The sequence below is a fragment of the Leuciscus leuciscus genome (genome assembly GCF_965113295.1).
Source record: "Leuciscus leuciscus genome assembly, chromosome: 6".
NCBI classification, from domain to species: Eukaryota; Metazoa; Chordata; class Actinopteri; order Cypriniformes; family Leuciscidae; genus Leuciscus; species Leuciscus leuciscus.
Window position 1 is genome coordinate 18,119,483 of NC_138730.1, and position 16,556 is coordinate 18,136,038.

At 37.7% G+C, this 16,556-nt stretch overlaps 2 protein-coding genes across 2 annotated transcripts in view; both read right to left on the reverse strand.

Moving 5' to 3' along the window:
* Positions 1–10,397, reverse strand: part of LOC309501653 (vascular cell adhesion protein 1-like) — an 83,948-nt gene extending 73,551 nt beyond the window's left edge. The window contains exon 1 of the mRNA XM_082173815.1: positions 9,784–10,397. The gene's annotated coding sequence lies outside the window, so the exon portion shown is untranslated. The remainder of the gene's footprint in view (positions 1–9,783) is intronic.
* On the reverse strand, positions 377–9,785 carry LOC309501651 (vascular cell adhesion protein 1-like). The gene is made up of 6 exons (XM_082173812.1): positions 9,491–9,785; positions 9,119–9,397; positions 8,301–8,600; positions 2,460–2,720; positions 2,112–2,372; positions 377–1,448 (listed from the first exon to the last, which is right to left on the reverse strand). Exons 1-6 carry the CDS (start codon positions 9,567–9,569, stop codon positions 1,300–1,302), a joined length of 1,329 nt encoding a protein of 442 aa, XP_082029938.1. The 5' UTR covers positions 9,570–9,785; the 3' UTR covers positions 377–1,299.
* Positions 10,398–16,556: the final 6,159 nt, after the last annotated feature.

The window sequence follows — 16,556 nt, forward strand, 5'->3', positions numbered from 1 at the left end:
ACAACAACAAATCTGGGGGCCATGAAACTTTTTTTGTGAAAATGATCAAAAATGCTGGCGGTGGCCAGTTTATTAACTATATTATATTATATTTAATATAACATAAACTTTATACACTCCCAGGTAAGAACATCTATAAATATTTTCAAATAATTTAACATTTCATAATGTTTGTTAAAATTATAATTTTTTAAAAGTTTATACAATTTAATTTAAAAAAATAAAAAAGCGTAATAGTGGTCATCAAAATATTTTGATATGAATCAGAAAGCTCTCAGATTTACTCAAAAACATCTTAATTTGTGTTCTTAAGAGGAACGAAGGTCTTACAGGTTTGGAACGACATGCGGGTAAGTAATTAATGACAGAATTTAAATTTTTGGATGAACTAACCCTTTAATCAAGTAAAATCACTTGATATAACCATACCCCTAAGAGCACTTAAACTGCAGCAGTGTATTTTAACACCCGGAGTGTTGGAACAAAGGATGGAACTTCCTGAAGAAATCGTGTACTTTGACTGATAGGAAAACTGAATGCACAATGCCTGTGATAATTAACAGGTCAAATAAACTCATTACATTGTTTTTGGAGGAAAAGGGAAAGTCTGTGTGCTTCAAAGTTTAGAGAAAGGAATTTCCTTTTATCTGTGCCAAGATTTCAACACACGCAGTGTGTAAAACAGTGGTTCTCCGGTTTTAGGCTATTTGCTGAATATGCCATGTGCAGTTACGTACAGATTAATTAGAGAGTATTTGTCTAAGTATCCGCTATGAGTTTATGGATATTCACAGTTCATTGTCAGGCTGATATTAAGCACATGATGCAAGATAATATAAGGAAATGAGGTTAAGTAGAGAAAAGTGTAACACTTTATTTTAAGCTGTCAGTATTACTGTGTAATTATACATTTAAGTACTGAGTAATAATAACTATATGTACTACTTACTATATGGTTAGGATGATGGTTTAGTTTAGGTTTAATTGCTTTTAATTATGCACAATTTATAGTTATTATAAGTAATTAATGACAGAGTTTTCATTTTTGGGTGAACTAACCCTTTAAGTGTCCAAAAACTTTTTGGGGACACTGTATATACGTTCTATTTAGAGATTGTCCATCAAATATCCAACTTATTAGAAAATAACTCTGTTAGTAATAAATTGACTAAATAAGTACAGAAAACACAGCCCAGCTATGTATTCGCCTGTCTATGAGACATTTACAGTATAGATAATGTCCAGGTGAATGTTGCTTTCAGATCAATGCTTCATTTTGTTGATGTGCTCTTCATCTGTTTAGCTGAGTGTGATGTTACTGGAGTTTGTCCTGGCTTTCTTTCTGCAGTATCGGATCAGCAGCCCAGCGATAGTCAGCAGTGACACCGACCCTGCAGCGGGCAGTATGGCTACCGGCAGGTCTGCCATTTTCACCACATCGGGTCGTGCTAGATTTAAAGGGTAAAGAATCATTGGAGTAGAGAAACACCATTGTAAATGAAATATTATATTCCAGCCTTATTGAATAAGTTACGATTAGTGCTGTTGTATGTCTCAGCCAAAGGGTGTTGTAGATATTTTTATTACTTTTTTTTTTTTAATTAAAGTTACTATGTAAAAAAAAATTGTTCAAAATTAATAAAATATAAATAATGAGCAAGTACATCATAAAACCATCTTTCAAAATGTGTTACCATAAATCAGTATGGTAAGCCTATAATAATTATTCCCGTTTTAGAGTTGTCAGCATGGATTTGCCAGGAAACTGTATACTTTCATTATTCCTCCGCGCATGTTTATGTTATGTCCATAAATAAATGATAGAATGTCAGGCTATATGATATGCACTGAAAGTAGCTTAAAGCCACAACAACTGAATCTGTAACTGAAAGGAGTTTGCGAGCAAAAAGGGAAAGTGACAGAACCTACCCGTCATAAAACATGAGTCAACCTATTTGATCACAGGAGTTGAGTCGTTGTCCAAATTGAAAAATGAAGAATATGAATAAAAACTATAATAGCCTATAAATACTAAAATAAGACTGGTGCAAAGTGACTTCCCATGCAAAGACATTTACTAAGCGAAATCTCCAGAAATGTTCCAAACTCACCTTCGACTGTAATGTTGATTGTGCTTCTCTCAGTGCCGAAGTCATTTTTTGCTTCACAAATGTAAATCCCTCCGTCTGTTATTTGGACTGATGGGATGTTTAAAAGCACAGCTTGTTTGTTCAAAGCTCCTGACGCAGCGCTCTGTTTATACAGAGTCAGTCCTGCTGACCCATCGTCTGAAGAACACAATATGGTTATGTTCTCTCCTTCTTTTGGGTCTCCTCTTTGGCTTAGCTGGATTTTGGGGATGTTTGGAGGACCTGCATTTAAATGGAGTTTAAAGATCATGGACAGGTTTAAAATGGTTAGCCAAGACAGCTAATCTTATCCTGAGTTCATTTACCCACCTAGAACAATGACTTTTACCCTCATTTGCTGGCTTCCCACTGCATTGCTTGCGTCACAGCGGTACCAACCTGCCTGAGACCTGGAAGCGTTATTTATTATGAGCTTTTCATTCTGGCTCTTAATCTGTGCAGGTTCAGTCTCCTCTTTCCACCACAAGATTGTTGGTTGGGGATTTCCATCTGCCTGACATGTTATCTCCAAATGTTCACCAAGCTTTACTGAGGGATTATTACTGGAAATTGTAATAGTCCCTGGACCATCTTAGAAAGAAATGTAGAATCAATTATGACAAATGAAAAGTGATTTAATTTAATTGTTAATAAACTTGTATTATTGAATATTCCGTGTTCAGTACAAGTTAAGCTCAATCGACACCACTTTTGACAAAATGTTGATTAAAAATTCCCATTTATCTTTCCTTTTCTTTAAAAATAAGCAAAAATTTGGGTTAAAAGGAGGTGCTTATGCTGTGGTCATGCTAGACTCCGCAATGGTCATAATATGACATCACACTCTGCTGCGTTAAAAAAAAAAAAAAAAACATTTCAATATATAATACATAAAAAAAATTAAAATATGCAATCTACTCCACTTTACTGCAGTGCTGCACTTCTGCAGTTTTAAAGTTTGCGTTCTTTTAATTTAGCTGATCTTCTATTGGACACACGTCTTCACAAGAGACAAATTCATAGGGCAAAGTTCACCAACACAGTGAAATCAGAGCCCGTCTACGGAGAGCCTGGCCACTCCCTTTTAAGTCCTATTGTTCCGAATTTTGGTTGTAGTTCCACCAGAGTTCCACTGGGGGCAATCGCCCTTGAGTGCAAAATGAATGGGAGTCAATGGGGCTAGACAGCTAAATTTGTCTCTTTCACCCGATTGCCGTTGAGAAATCTCAGATTTGATAGTAGGTTTTGCAAGTTCAACATGGGTTATAGGTCGAAAGTTGAATGAACGAGTACTTATGTCCTTTCGATTTCTTACAGGTTGAGTTGTTGTTGCCCGTAACACGCTAGCATTCTGCTAATGAACGCTTGATTGGTCAGTGAAGGACTGATTACGACCAGAGATACCGCTTGATGGCATCGTGTGTGTGTGTATTTTCGGCGTGGTCTTTTAAAACAACAAAACAAAAACTCATCTAGCACGTGTATTTACCCGTGTCAGCTGTGTTGTCGATGCCTAGAGAGAAAAAAAAAGTGCAGAGCGCGAAAGCACCAAAGTGACTGAAGGATTGCCGTAAAGCAGTATCTCTGGTCGAACGATGTGTATGATGTCACTGACATTTTAAAAGACTTTTTAAAGCAAATAAGTAACTCTAAAAAATCTAACACCCAGCCATGTGTAATTTCTTTGCATCTCCTTTCGAATACAACATTCAAATTACTAGACAAAAAATTATATCCTGAGAAAAGTGGATTTTGAGGGGTATAGCTTCATAGACCTCCATTCATTCTGCACTCGTCCTGTGAGCGCCCTCATATGGAACCAGAGTGGAACTGCAACCAGTTCAGAAGCCGGAAGTTTACTGAGAGTGGAAGCTCTCCCCTTATTAGACATTCTCTGGTGAAATCCGTAGGGGAGAGTGGGGTGATTTGTGCCAGGGGGGAAGTAGTTCCACCCCTTGTTCTGGAAAACCATAGAATAATTTGGTCATGTGACCACATAATTTTGAAAAGCAATCAATTTTACTCATCCTCCAAAGAAGAGAGATACATGGCATGAGAGTTAAGCACATTTTAGTGCAAAAAACTGTTTTTTCCCTTTCAAAGTACATTTTCTATGATTAATGTTTTTTGATTGTAGTGTCTGGACAATTATAGACAAGTTTGAAAACATTTCACACATGTTTTAGTGCTTTAGTAGGCTACACAATGAGTCTATACAGTAAGCATGATGTTAGCTCTTAACTGCTGGATCATGCTAATTATTCAAACTTGTGGGTCTGGGGTGATTTGTGCCAAAGGGCATGGGGTAAGTTGTGCCAGATCCAGACCACCTAGAGACTTACATACTCACAGGGGATAATCTTGAGAAGTGAGGAGATGGGCATGCCTCATCAGTGTTTGACTTAGGCCTACCTGCTATTTGTTTAATTTAGCTAACACTGATTTCAGTTTTGAGTTTGCACTATGTTAATAAAGATAAGTTTTATTCAGTTTTTAAGTGGCCTAAGTCACAATAGGATGTTTAGAAATTAGCCTAGTAACTTTATTCTTATGTTACATAATTGACAGACAGTGTTCTGTCAACAGGCATCTATTGCCAAAGCCTTTTTTGCCTGAAATGATTCACAAATATCATATATTGTGTTGCTATGGTGCTCTAAATGGTTGCTAGGGCGTAGCTTGATAGCTTCACAATGATCCTGAGAGACTGATTGGTCGTCTGAGTAAAATGAGCCCGCCCCCTTGTCTCTGTGACACTGTGATCCAGAGTTGTGTTCAATACAAAATCCCTATGCAATTGACCATAGTAGGAAAAATGCATGCTATGGTATTCCAGGGTGACAATATCTAAATAAACCTTAAATTAGTCATTTTGTATTGAATTTGTCTTGCTTTCATATAGCATACGGTTCATAACAGTAAAATGTTCTGTTTTACTTCAGAAAGCACTGGCACAATTTACCCCAACATATTTCCCCAAAAGGCACAACTTACCCCGCACCAGGGGCAAGTTGTGCCATGAGACCACTTTTTTCCCAAAAGCTATATTTCTGAAACTATTTATTTCAGATCCAAAGTAATTATTCTCAGGGATGCACAACATCCTGAAATACATGCACATCCTTAAGTTGAAGGCATTACTGTCATGGCCTCACTTTAAAGTCACTTTGAGTAAAAACTGGCACAACTCACCCCAGGGCCGGCCCGCGGCATAGGCGGTATAGGCAAATGCTAGGGGCGCCACTCATCCATAGGGGCGCCAGAATGAGTGAACGAGTGAATTTTTTTTTTTTTTTTACATTATTATTTTTTTATATATAATACTATTTTAAAACCATTAATTCGAAATACTACCAAAAAAAAAAAAAAAAAGGCCGGCTCACCAATCGTCCCCCGCCCATCGAGTGCTTGAAGTGCGTCAGAAACAGAGCGCGCGCGCGATTAGTTGTTGGTAATTTGTTGTGTAGCGTGCGCGACTCCGCATCCAATGTAGACAGCACTGCTTTTGTTAACACACAGCTCGTAGAAACGGGCCTGGCAGCTCGCGCCAGTTCTAGACGCGGTGAAAGTTTCCTGATTGTGACGGAAGGCCGAATTTACATGACACATTATAAATGAGCATTATAGTCTGCGATAGATACAGTGCCAAAAAGAAGAGAAGAGGATAAAAGGGGATAAAGACAGAGGTAAAGTGATGTAGTGAATGAACAATTTATGGCATAGGAGTAAGATACTATAATTTCATGGCAGTTATTTTTACCTTAAACTTAATGTTAGCAGTTGTTCTGAGTTCTCCAGAGTCCCCAGACTGTGTGGTTTTGTAACAATCATGTCAGTTTTAAGACGCATTTTTTATTATCACTTTTTTATTAATGTTTTACTCTACAGTTGTGCAGTTGTGGGGATACAGTACAGGCCAAAAGTTTGGAAACATTACTATTTTTAATGTTTTTGAAAAAAGTTTCTTCTGCTCATCAAGCCTGCATTTATTTGATCAAAAATACAGAAAAAATTATAAATATTGTGATATATTATTACAATTTAAAAGAATTGGTTTTCAATTTATTATACTTTAAATTATCATTTATTTCTGTGATGCAAAGCTGAATTTTCAGCATCATTACTCCAGTCTTCAGTGTCACATGTGACATCCAGTCTATCACATGATCCTTTAGAAATCATTCTAATATTCTGATTTATTATGAGTGTTGGAAACAGTTCTGCTGCCTAATATATTTGATGAATAAAATGTTAAAAAGAACTGCATTTATTTAAAATAAAATAAAAATATTTTCTAATTATATAAATCATCTTTACGATCACTTTTTATCAATTTAACACATCCTTGCTGAATAAAAGTATTGATTTTGTAGTGTATATTGTTGTTACAAAAGATTTCTATTTTTAAAACATTTAAAAAAATTTTTTTTTACTATTTATTTATCAAAGTATCCTAAAAAAGTATCACAGGTTATGAAAAAATATTAAGCAGCAGAACTGTTTCCAACTTTGATAATGAATCATCATATTAGAATGATTTCTAAAGGATCATGTGATAGACCGGATGTCACATGTGACACTGAAGACTGGAGTAATGATGCTGAAAATTCAGCTTTGCATCACAGAAATAAATGATAATTTAAAGTATAATAAATTGAAAACCAATTATTTTAAATTGTAATAATATATCACAATATTAAATTTTTTTCTGTATTTTTTATCAAATAAATGCAGGCTTGATGAGCAGAAGAAATTTCTTTCAAAAACATTAAAAATAGTAATGTTTCCAAACTTTTGGCCTGTACATTTTATGGCATAGTAATGATATTTATTTACAGGTTTATTCAAAATAGCAAAGTTCACATTAAATCTTTATTGTAAATCGTGCTATAAAAGATAATGGGGACTTGACTTGAATGCTATGTAATGCTCTTGGTATTTGTGTTTAGGCTGTAATGTGTGTGTGTGTGTGTGTGTGTGTGTGTGTATAGGCCTATATATATATATGCTAAATCATGAACACAATGACGGGGTGAAATGGGCTGTGATGCATGGGGCGCCAGGTAAAATCTTGCCTAGGGCAGCAAATTGGTCAGGGCCGGCCCTGACTCACCCCACTCTCCCCTACAGGTTTGCATTTCCTGTCTCCAGCATTTAAGGGGCCGTTTACATGACATCGTTTTCAACTAAAAACAGAGAACTTTTTATGCGTTTTGGCCATTCATTTACATGACAACAGCGTTTTGAAAACGATACCGTAATCGTCTCTGTGTAAACAACAACAAAAAAATTATTTGTGAAAACAAAACGGTAACATCATGCGTATTAACTGTTCAGTCTAGGCGCGTAGTGTTTCTTTACAAAGTGACATCTCCAACTACTGGCCTGGCAGCAGAATACAGCGCTTTTAGTCGTTTTCATGGATCTGTGTGTGAACTGGGATCGTTTTGACAATGGTGTCGCCTGTACGCGAAAAATGTAAAGGAAAAACGTTTCAGGTTTTATAACATTGTTGTCGTGTAAATCTTGTGTAACCAGACTTTCAGACTGACGGCAGAAGGTCTGGACTCCATAGCAGTGTCATTGGCCAAGGACCGCCTTAGAGGACGTCTGACTGACGTGTCACATTTCGTTTTGTTCAGCGTCATGTTTAGGGGCATGAAAATGTAAAATCAATGTCCCTACAATATTAGACTGGTGTGTTTGTTTGTTCGTGTTAAAAATAGAGGTGTTCTGGCGCTGGGATTTGTTGTCTTTGAAGTCATGATGAGTGTTTGTTGTTGCTGTTATCAGTGGCGGAAGGGAACTGTGAACTCTCTTGGCGCTCGTCACGCTCGTGCACAGTCCAAACAGATGAGGGCTTCAATCTAGCGCTTAACGCCGTTGTGGAAACTCTATTTGTTCTAATGAAAAGATGCAGTTGGCTCGATGTAAGGATGAAACTATCAAGTCAAGTCACCTTTATTTATTTAGCGCTTTTAAAATACAGATTGTTTCAAAGCAGCTTTACAGCGATAACAGGAAAATAATGCAACAAAGTTTGTTTCGGCTGTACAGCAGCTAACCACATTCTCTTTCATTTTAAGTGCCTCACAATAACCTAAAAGAACTTGTGCTGAACCCAGAATATTCCTTTATTAAAATTTAGCCAAGTGTTACTCTACAACTTACATTCAGCATTCGAATTACGAGTTTTTTCCAATCCAATTTCAGCGTTTTTCAGTGTTGCCTTGCAACTAATATTCTTGCCCAGATCCGAGTCAGACGGCGTATAATTGAACTCAGAGGAATAACTCTGAACATTATCAAAAGATTCTTCAGGTTGATCCACATGGAGTTTCTTATCTCCACGAAGCCACTCAATTTGTACCCTCTCCACAGGGTAAACGTTGTGGACCGTGCAGTTGAGCTTCTGTGTTTGGTTTGCTATCAAACTCTTTATTTTGGGCAGTACAGGATCTTGTGGAAATGCTGCAAACAATACACTTCATCATAACAGCATCCAAATCATTTACACGTTTTTTTTTGTTTTTTTTTTACTTCCTGTTTAAATCATAAAACAATAAAACATATTACCATAGTTACCATATATTGAACATATAGGCTATGTTGAACACTGTTAATTTGCTAGTGCCTAGTCTAATCGATTCCAATTATTACTGATAACATTTCTATCAGTACTTAGACAAGCAGCATTATGTAGTCATTTCAAAACAAAAGTATAACAGCAATTGGAACAACAATAAAACTGTTACTTGTAAGGAATGCAATCATCAAATAGTAACTTAACAATAATTATACGAATAGTTGAAATGAATAATCATGGCCAAACTGGAGTAGGTAGGTATTATTAACAAGGAATATTTAGTATATTAATCCTGGTAACTTGTAGACCTACTATTAGCCTAATTATAAATGTTAAAATGGTTTTCCATATCCATAAACTCAAAATCACGTTTAACTGGGAGAACAGGAGAAACATTACTTACAGAACACTTTTATGTCTGACGTTCTCTCTTTGGGGTTTCCCTCACAAGTAACTTTACACACTATTTTAATATTGTGTTCAGTTGTGATGTTCCTGATCAGCAGGCGGGAAACAGTCTTCTCATCTTTAAATTTTCCGCCGTGAAATGTGTCCTGTAATGTTCTCCACTTGAAGGTCACATTAACTGGACAGGCTTTCACTTTACAGATCAGCTCCAAATCCGTACCAACATGAATAACTGGCTTTGTTGGGGTTAATTCTAGTTCAAAATCAGTTTTTTCTGTAAAAAATACAAAATAAATCTCTACTGTCAAAATTATGAAATGTAGAAGGTTAAAATTGTTTTTAAAAAGTGTAAGCTAGTTCTTCTTACCTGTTATTACACTGAGAATATTAATCCACAGTGCAAAAGTGATGCATTTCACTCCACACATCTTTCTTTCGTTGTGCATCAATTCACCGTGGATTCAGAATATTGTTGGATATTCCCAGAACGGCTGTTTCTGACCAAGATACTGATCAACCATCCTCCCTGTTCCTTTTTACTTTCTTTTTCTTCAACCAAATTCATTTGGCTCACTTCTCTGTCAGACTCCAAGCCACACCTGCTCACTTTTTCCTCATATTCTCCAAATTGTGCATATAACAAAAATGGTAGAATACTACCTCCAATAACTGTGTATAATACTATACAAAAAGGATCAATTTGTCAACATTAGTTAACTACACTAGTTAACATGAACTAACAATGAACAATACTTCTACAGAATGTATTAATCTTAGTTAATGTTAATTTCAGCATTTATTAATACTTTATTAAAATCAAAAGAGTTTGGTTCCAAAACGCGATAAACACCATTTAAAAAAATAAATAAAAATTTGTTCCTGCAAAAATCAGTATTGTATCTGGTCGGTATTGAAAAGTTCCGGCTGTTGCTTGTTCTCACACGACGCAAGAGAGGAAAGAAGTGGGCAAACTTCAAGCTAAGTCAGCTTCCCAATGAAAACACAGTGAAATATCAAAAAAGGAAGGATGTGCTGAACTTGCTCTCTGAAATTGGTGCGAGTGCCAATGATAATGTACTCTCTCAGTCACAGACAAACGATGTTGACTGTGACAGTCATGAAGAGTAGCTGCCCATTGTGCCAGCCTTTTGAGAGTGACCATTCACTGATTTCTTAATGAATGATAAGTTGTTGAATGTTTTTAAAAAGAATATTGTTATAATTATGGAATGGATTTATAGTATGCACAAGACAACCAATTCAATACAAAGATGTCTTAAATATGAATGTAATTTTCTGTAGTCTAATACAAGAGGTGTCATGTGCAAATCAGTTTTCAATCTTCTTTACAGTTCTATTTTGAATAGTTTTACACAGATATTATATTAATGCAATGAATTTATAGTATGCACAACACAAGGAAATGAATGTAATTTTTACTTATTGTTAAAACTTGAAGCATAACTCTGGCATTACTCAACCCATAGCCCTTTTGAGCAAGGTCACTGTGAGCTATTGATAGCTATTCCTTCACAATAGCTTGTGGTGACCTTGCTCAACAGGGCTATGGGTTGAATAAAATCTTTAAAAATATATTTTAGGCCTACAAGTGATATAAAATTGATACTATAATATGTGAATCTTCTTTAGTGTTCTTAATATGACAAAGTATGTGTTTTTGTATGTGAAACTTATTATACTAATATTATTATACTAATAAACTTACTTTGTTGTGTATTTTCAACAGTTTCAATATGAAAAATAACTTTTATATTGATTCAATGGATTAATTGCATTTTGAAAAAAAAAATTGTCATGGATTTATTGCATTTTGGGGGGGAAAACAATAAATCTTTTTTATAATAAAAAATCAAAATCTGGATTTGAATTTTTTATGTTATTATAACCTAAAAATGCTATGTGAAAGTTTGAAACAGAAAATAGTGGTTTTCATCTTGTCACTTTCTTGGTAAAGAAACACATTTTTACTCAAATTAATCAAAATGGATTTATTGCGTTTTCGAACCAAACTCTGTTAATTGTATTTAATGGATCTGAACTAACATTGAACAGTTGTATTGTTTATATTCAAGAACAGCTGGGACATTTTGTAAAACTTAACAAAATTAAGAATCTGTGTTTTATTTATTTATTTTATTTTATTTTCTCTTTAACCTTTATTTAACTGACAATAGTGCAAAGGAAAAATTTCCAATGTTCACTGACCAACTTTATTGTATTTTGTAAAAAAAAAAATGTATTTTGATGACTGCAACACACTACAAAAAAATTGGGACAAGTGCATGTTTAACACTGTGTCACATCACCTTTCCTTTCAATTACACTTTTTAACCGTTTAGGAACTGAGGATACTAATTGTTGCAGTTTTGATATACTAAGACAGCTGCTCAACAGTCTGTGGTCGTTGTTGTCTGATTCTCGCAGTGGTAACGCTGCTCGGATTAATGCAAATGAGACCGCTTCAGCACTGGCTACATGGCTGAGTCCTGAGATGGGCATGGTGCACACTCCGTGTGGTCTTCACACTGATCTGTCGCAGAACATTCAGCCCCTGGTCATAACTTGCCTTTCTATGGGCCGGAGTGCCCCTAAAACAAGTGTCTAGTCGCGTTGTTGTTACAACAGATGTCTCAAGAACGGGCTGGGGCGCTGTGTGGAACAGCAGCTTCGACCATGCAGCTGGATGGGACCACTGCAGTGGTATACCAATTGCCTGGTTTTGATCGTTGCTTAAGGGCAAGCACGCGTTGATCCGTAGGGAAAACACTGACGGTTGCGTACATTAACCACCAAGGCAGGGTACACTCACATCGCATGTCACGACTCACCCACCATCTCCTCCTCTGAAGTCAGAAGTGCGGCTCAAATCGCTCCGTGCCGTTCACATCCCGGGCGAGCTCAATTATGTGGCCGACACGCTCTCACAACAGCTCTACGCTTCCGGGAGAATGGAGACTCTATCTCCAGGTGGTCCAGCTGATATGGAGTCGATTCGGGGATGCACAGGTAGACCTGTTTGCCCCCCAGGAGTCCTCCCACTGCCAATTGTCCTATTCCCTGACCGAGGGGACCCTCGGCACGGATGTACTGGCTCACAGCTGGTCCAGGGCCTACGCAAGTATGCGTTTTCCCCAGTGAGCTTGCTGGCACAGACACTGTGCAAGGACGAGGAGCAGGTCTTGATGGTTGCGCCTTATTGGCCCACCCGGACCTGGTTTCCAGCCCTCCCTGGCAGATTCCCCTGAGGAAGGACCTGCTTTCTCAGAGACTTGGCACCATATGGCACCCACGTCCAGACCTCCAAAACCTCCATGTGTGGCTTCTGAACAGGACACAGAGAACTTAAGTGGCCGTGGCAGTGGTAGACACTATCACTCAAGCCAGAGCTCCCTCTACTATGATCTTATGCTTTAAAGTGGAGTCTATTTGCTGAGTGGTGCTCTTCTCTGCTGCATTTTAGGTCAGCGAATCATGCCTTGAGTTCGGGCTGGCCCTGTCTCACATGGTCCTGAGACCCTGGCCCAGATACATGCCCAAAGCTCTCACCACTCCCTTAAGGGACCAGTTGGTGAACTTGCAAGCACTGCCGCCGGAGGAGACAGATACTCGTTGCTGTATCAGCCATTGTACTGGGCTAGATGCCAATATGCTGGGATTCCCTCTTGGTAATCCCATATGTGTAGTCTTCCATAGTACGGCTTCCCCGTCGGTAAACCCGTTTTTCCCTGGGCAGTTTCTGCTCTGCCTCTGCATTGGTAGTAGTTTCATCCCTGTCTAGGCAGGACCTACCGTAGTGATCTTTCCATTTGTAGCACTGCCCTGTGGTCCATATGTGTATCTCCCACATGTTACCTCTGTATGTGCAGGATGTGGCCTTCGTAGCGTCCGTCTCCATTGGACTAGGTTCGCTTCCCCAGTGTTAATAACACTGGTCATGGCTGAAAAAAGGGAATTGAGAACGAAGCACTCTTGCCGTGAAACATCACGTAAGAGGAACAGTAGCAATGACCGTTGGTATGGAGGACTATTTTTCCTTGGGCTTACATGGGGGTCTGGGTAGGTTATGACTGTGTGAGGGCAGTTGCCAAAAGGGCACGCTACAACTTACCAGCATCTGCGTCTCCAACACATTCATAACACAGTTCAGTGGCTGTAGCACTTTCTACAGGGACCCCAATACATTCAACCGGCACATCCGGGAACTTAACTGTCAATTTCATAACCGCCCCTTTTTAGAGGAAAACAAACCAGACTTCCCATAGACTTCAATACAAAATAGCGGCACAAAACAACGTCCGTACACAGCCGGCAGACGTGAATAACTTCAGAAATCACTTGCATGAAATATGTCGAGTAATTATATGTCCACCCTGCCTTCAATAGAGCGTGAATGATACATTTATAAACTTAATTTGGACAACTTAAAAACATCTCCCTTCATTCTACCAGCGTCAAATTGGTCTAACAACCCCACCCAGTGGCCAGAAGTGTCTTACCCGGACATTTACTCGTACCTCATCGAGTCACCAGGTAGCCAGTGAATGATTTTACTTCGGTTTTAAGAAGTAAACATCTTTAAATGTATATATTATGTCTTTATATTTAGAGTAGCTACTGAGTGCACTTTTCTGTCCAGCCATACAACTAGCCTGATTTAGCTTTCGATAGCATCATCCGTAATTCATGATATTTCCATAACAGCAAGATATGGATGATGATGGCAGGCAGAGATGGCCATAAATACATGGAAATGTATTTAAAATAAAAATACAAAATACTGTGTGGAAAAATTTATTTAAATACAAATACATAATAGGGGTAGCCTACTGTGAATTTTTTTTTTTTTTTAAATACAAATTACATTTGTTTTTTTCCAAAGGCTTTAAAATACAAAATACTATTTTGTATTTAAATACATATTTTACATACATGTTTCTAAAATACTGCCCATCCTTGATGACATGTAGCCTGGGCTAGATGATAACAGACATACACTGAAGACAGCCCAGCAGTTATCTATCTAATATAACACGATGATCATTATATATTGTAAAATATTGGAATTGTGGGAAGCTTACATAACTTAAAACTGTATGCTTAAGGTTGCTAGTGTCCTGCTTTCTTTCTAATCAAGCTTGAGATGTCAATGCATTTTTACTGAGATAATATTGTTCAATAATATTTAGCCTGTCTGTGCAGTGAAGAGTATCATACTTTATTTTAATGATGGTGTTGTTTCATTTATAGGAATTTACACGGCAAGCAAAATGAAAAACTACAAATCATTAGAAGCGCAATGGTATTACTTCTCGGCGTATCGCCTGCAGCCATAATTGCCTTCTGTCCGGATATTTCGTTTTACATGGCCAAGGAATACATTTCAATTTTGGGTTTTTACAAATATTATTGGTGCACCCAACCACACGACAACTCTTTGGCATGTTTGTAAGGGTTAGTACACATCCTCAATCCGATACTGTGTATGGCGGTCGCCGGTTTGTTTTCCCCTAAAAGTGGGCGTGAACCTTTTCAGAGACGTTCTATGACGCTACGCCGGTTGTGTGTATACGTTAGTATCAACGTAACGTTGAACGTGACTGACTGAATGGGAACGTCTCGGTTACTGATGAAACCCTTGTTCCCTGAATGAGGGAACGGAGACGTTATACCTGTAAGACTGGAGTCAAGCTGTCTAGACTCAGAAAGGGCTACTCACTGAGAAACCAAAATACTTTTCTGGAAATTAGCATTTGAACTCTCTTTTGCAAAATGAGCATCCCCACCGGAGAGGCAATCACATTGAGTCAATCACCTTAGTATGTCTTAATTTACATTTCTTTCCCTTCACCCCCTCTTCCCCCATCTCTTCTCCACATGCCAAGATCATCTGAAATTCACCCAGAAATCTATATGGTTTAATGTGAACAATTATCATTCAACACTTTACATGTTTGGTATCATTTGAAATGTACGACTGGTACAAAGGTCTCATTCCCACAGAAGTAAACCAAAAGGTAATAAAGGTTTTAAGAGTTTAGAGACATTTTGCTTACTGTGGTGGTTGTGCCCTCTCCCAGGATCTTTAATGCAAATTACCTTTTGTCCTCAGTAAGTTGTAAACTACCTAGGTCTATGACCCTAGTCAATGCAAATTCCTATTGCAAGTTCATGCCCCACATTGAGGGATGTTTTGTCTTGGTCTGGGTATTTAAATAAATGCTGAAAATGGCTCGGGGCGATTTGATGTCAGATCAGCCTGTAATGCTGAGTGTCCTCCACACACTCGCCATTATGTATTTTTCTAATGTCAGGTATGCATCTTTTACTCATTATTTCTGAGCATTTGATTTTATTGTATTTATTTTCTTTGAATTGATTATGTAATTGGCATGATGCATTTACCTGACTAATAATAAATTGTTACATTTTATTTTATTTTGACTCTGTAATTATAACTCTAGTAGATTAAGTTGTATCCATTGTTACCGAAAATCTGCATCAGGTTAGTAATGGACTAAAGTCCAGTTTTGAGTGAAGCACAGGGCACGCCAACTGAGACTTTAGAGTTCCGGCTAACTCTTCGCACTGGTTCAAGTGTACTTAGACTGCAAAGGCTAATAAAGGAAATTTCTGTTTAGGACTACAGAATGTTGCTTGACCAACCTACATAGGGTGAGCCGGACCTCTGTTTATTGTATTATTACTAAATGTACGTGCAAACCATGGCATGACCAAACCAAAGCTACTATGAGAGAAAGTAATGTTGGTCGGCTAATATCTGTAGTAGTACTTTTCTGGAAATTAGCATTTTAACTCTCTTTTGCAAAATGAGCATCCCCACCGTAGTAGTCATGACCTCTGACTATAGATAGTGTTATGTTAATTCAAGTGTATAGAGATCTATGGGGACTAAATAAATTACTTTTAGAGAGCAAGCATGGGAGCGGCCCTCTAAACAGTATAGTCAATTATCTCTGTCCAGTGACCAAGACTGGCGAGTTTGTGATCATGTTAAATTGCCGGCGCAAGACCCTAAGCAACATTGGTATCCGAATGAACAAGAACAATAAGAGTAAAGAGTTAAATAGAATAATCAAATGTATAGATAAATTATCATATAAATGACCAATAACCAATTGGTATTCCAACCTAAATTCGAGGTTGCGATAAAATGGAGTCAGATAAAAGTTTAATTAGAATTAAATTACTTTGCTACACAGAAAAGACAGAACACGCAGGTATCCTTTACCTGCTCTATTGGAAACCATAGTTTGGCCGATTAGGCGGGCCTTACACGTCCCTCCTGCCACAACCCTGAACCACTGCAGAATGGCCGGGATCCCTGTCTCGGCTCCTCAACTAAACGTGAACGAGTGATTGATTGCGAGCCAGCCTAAATGACCCATATGTCC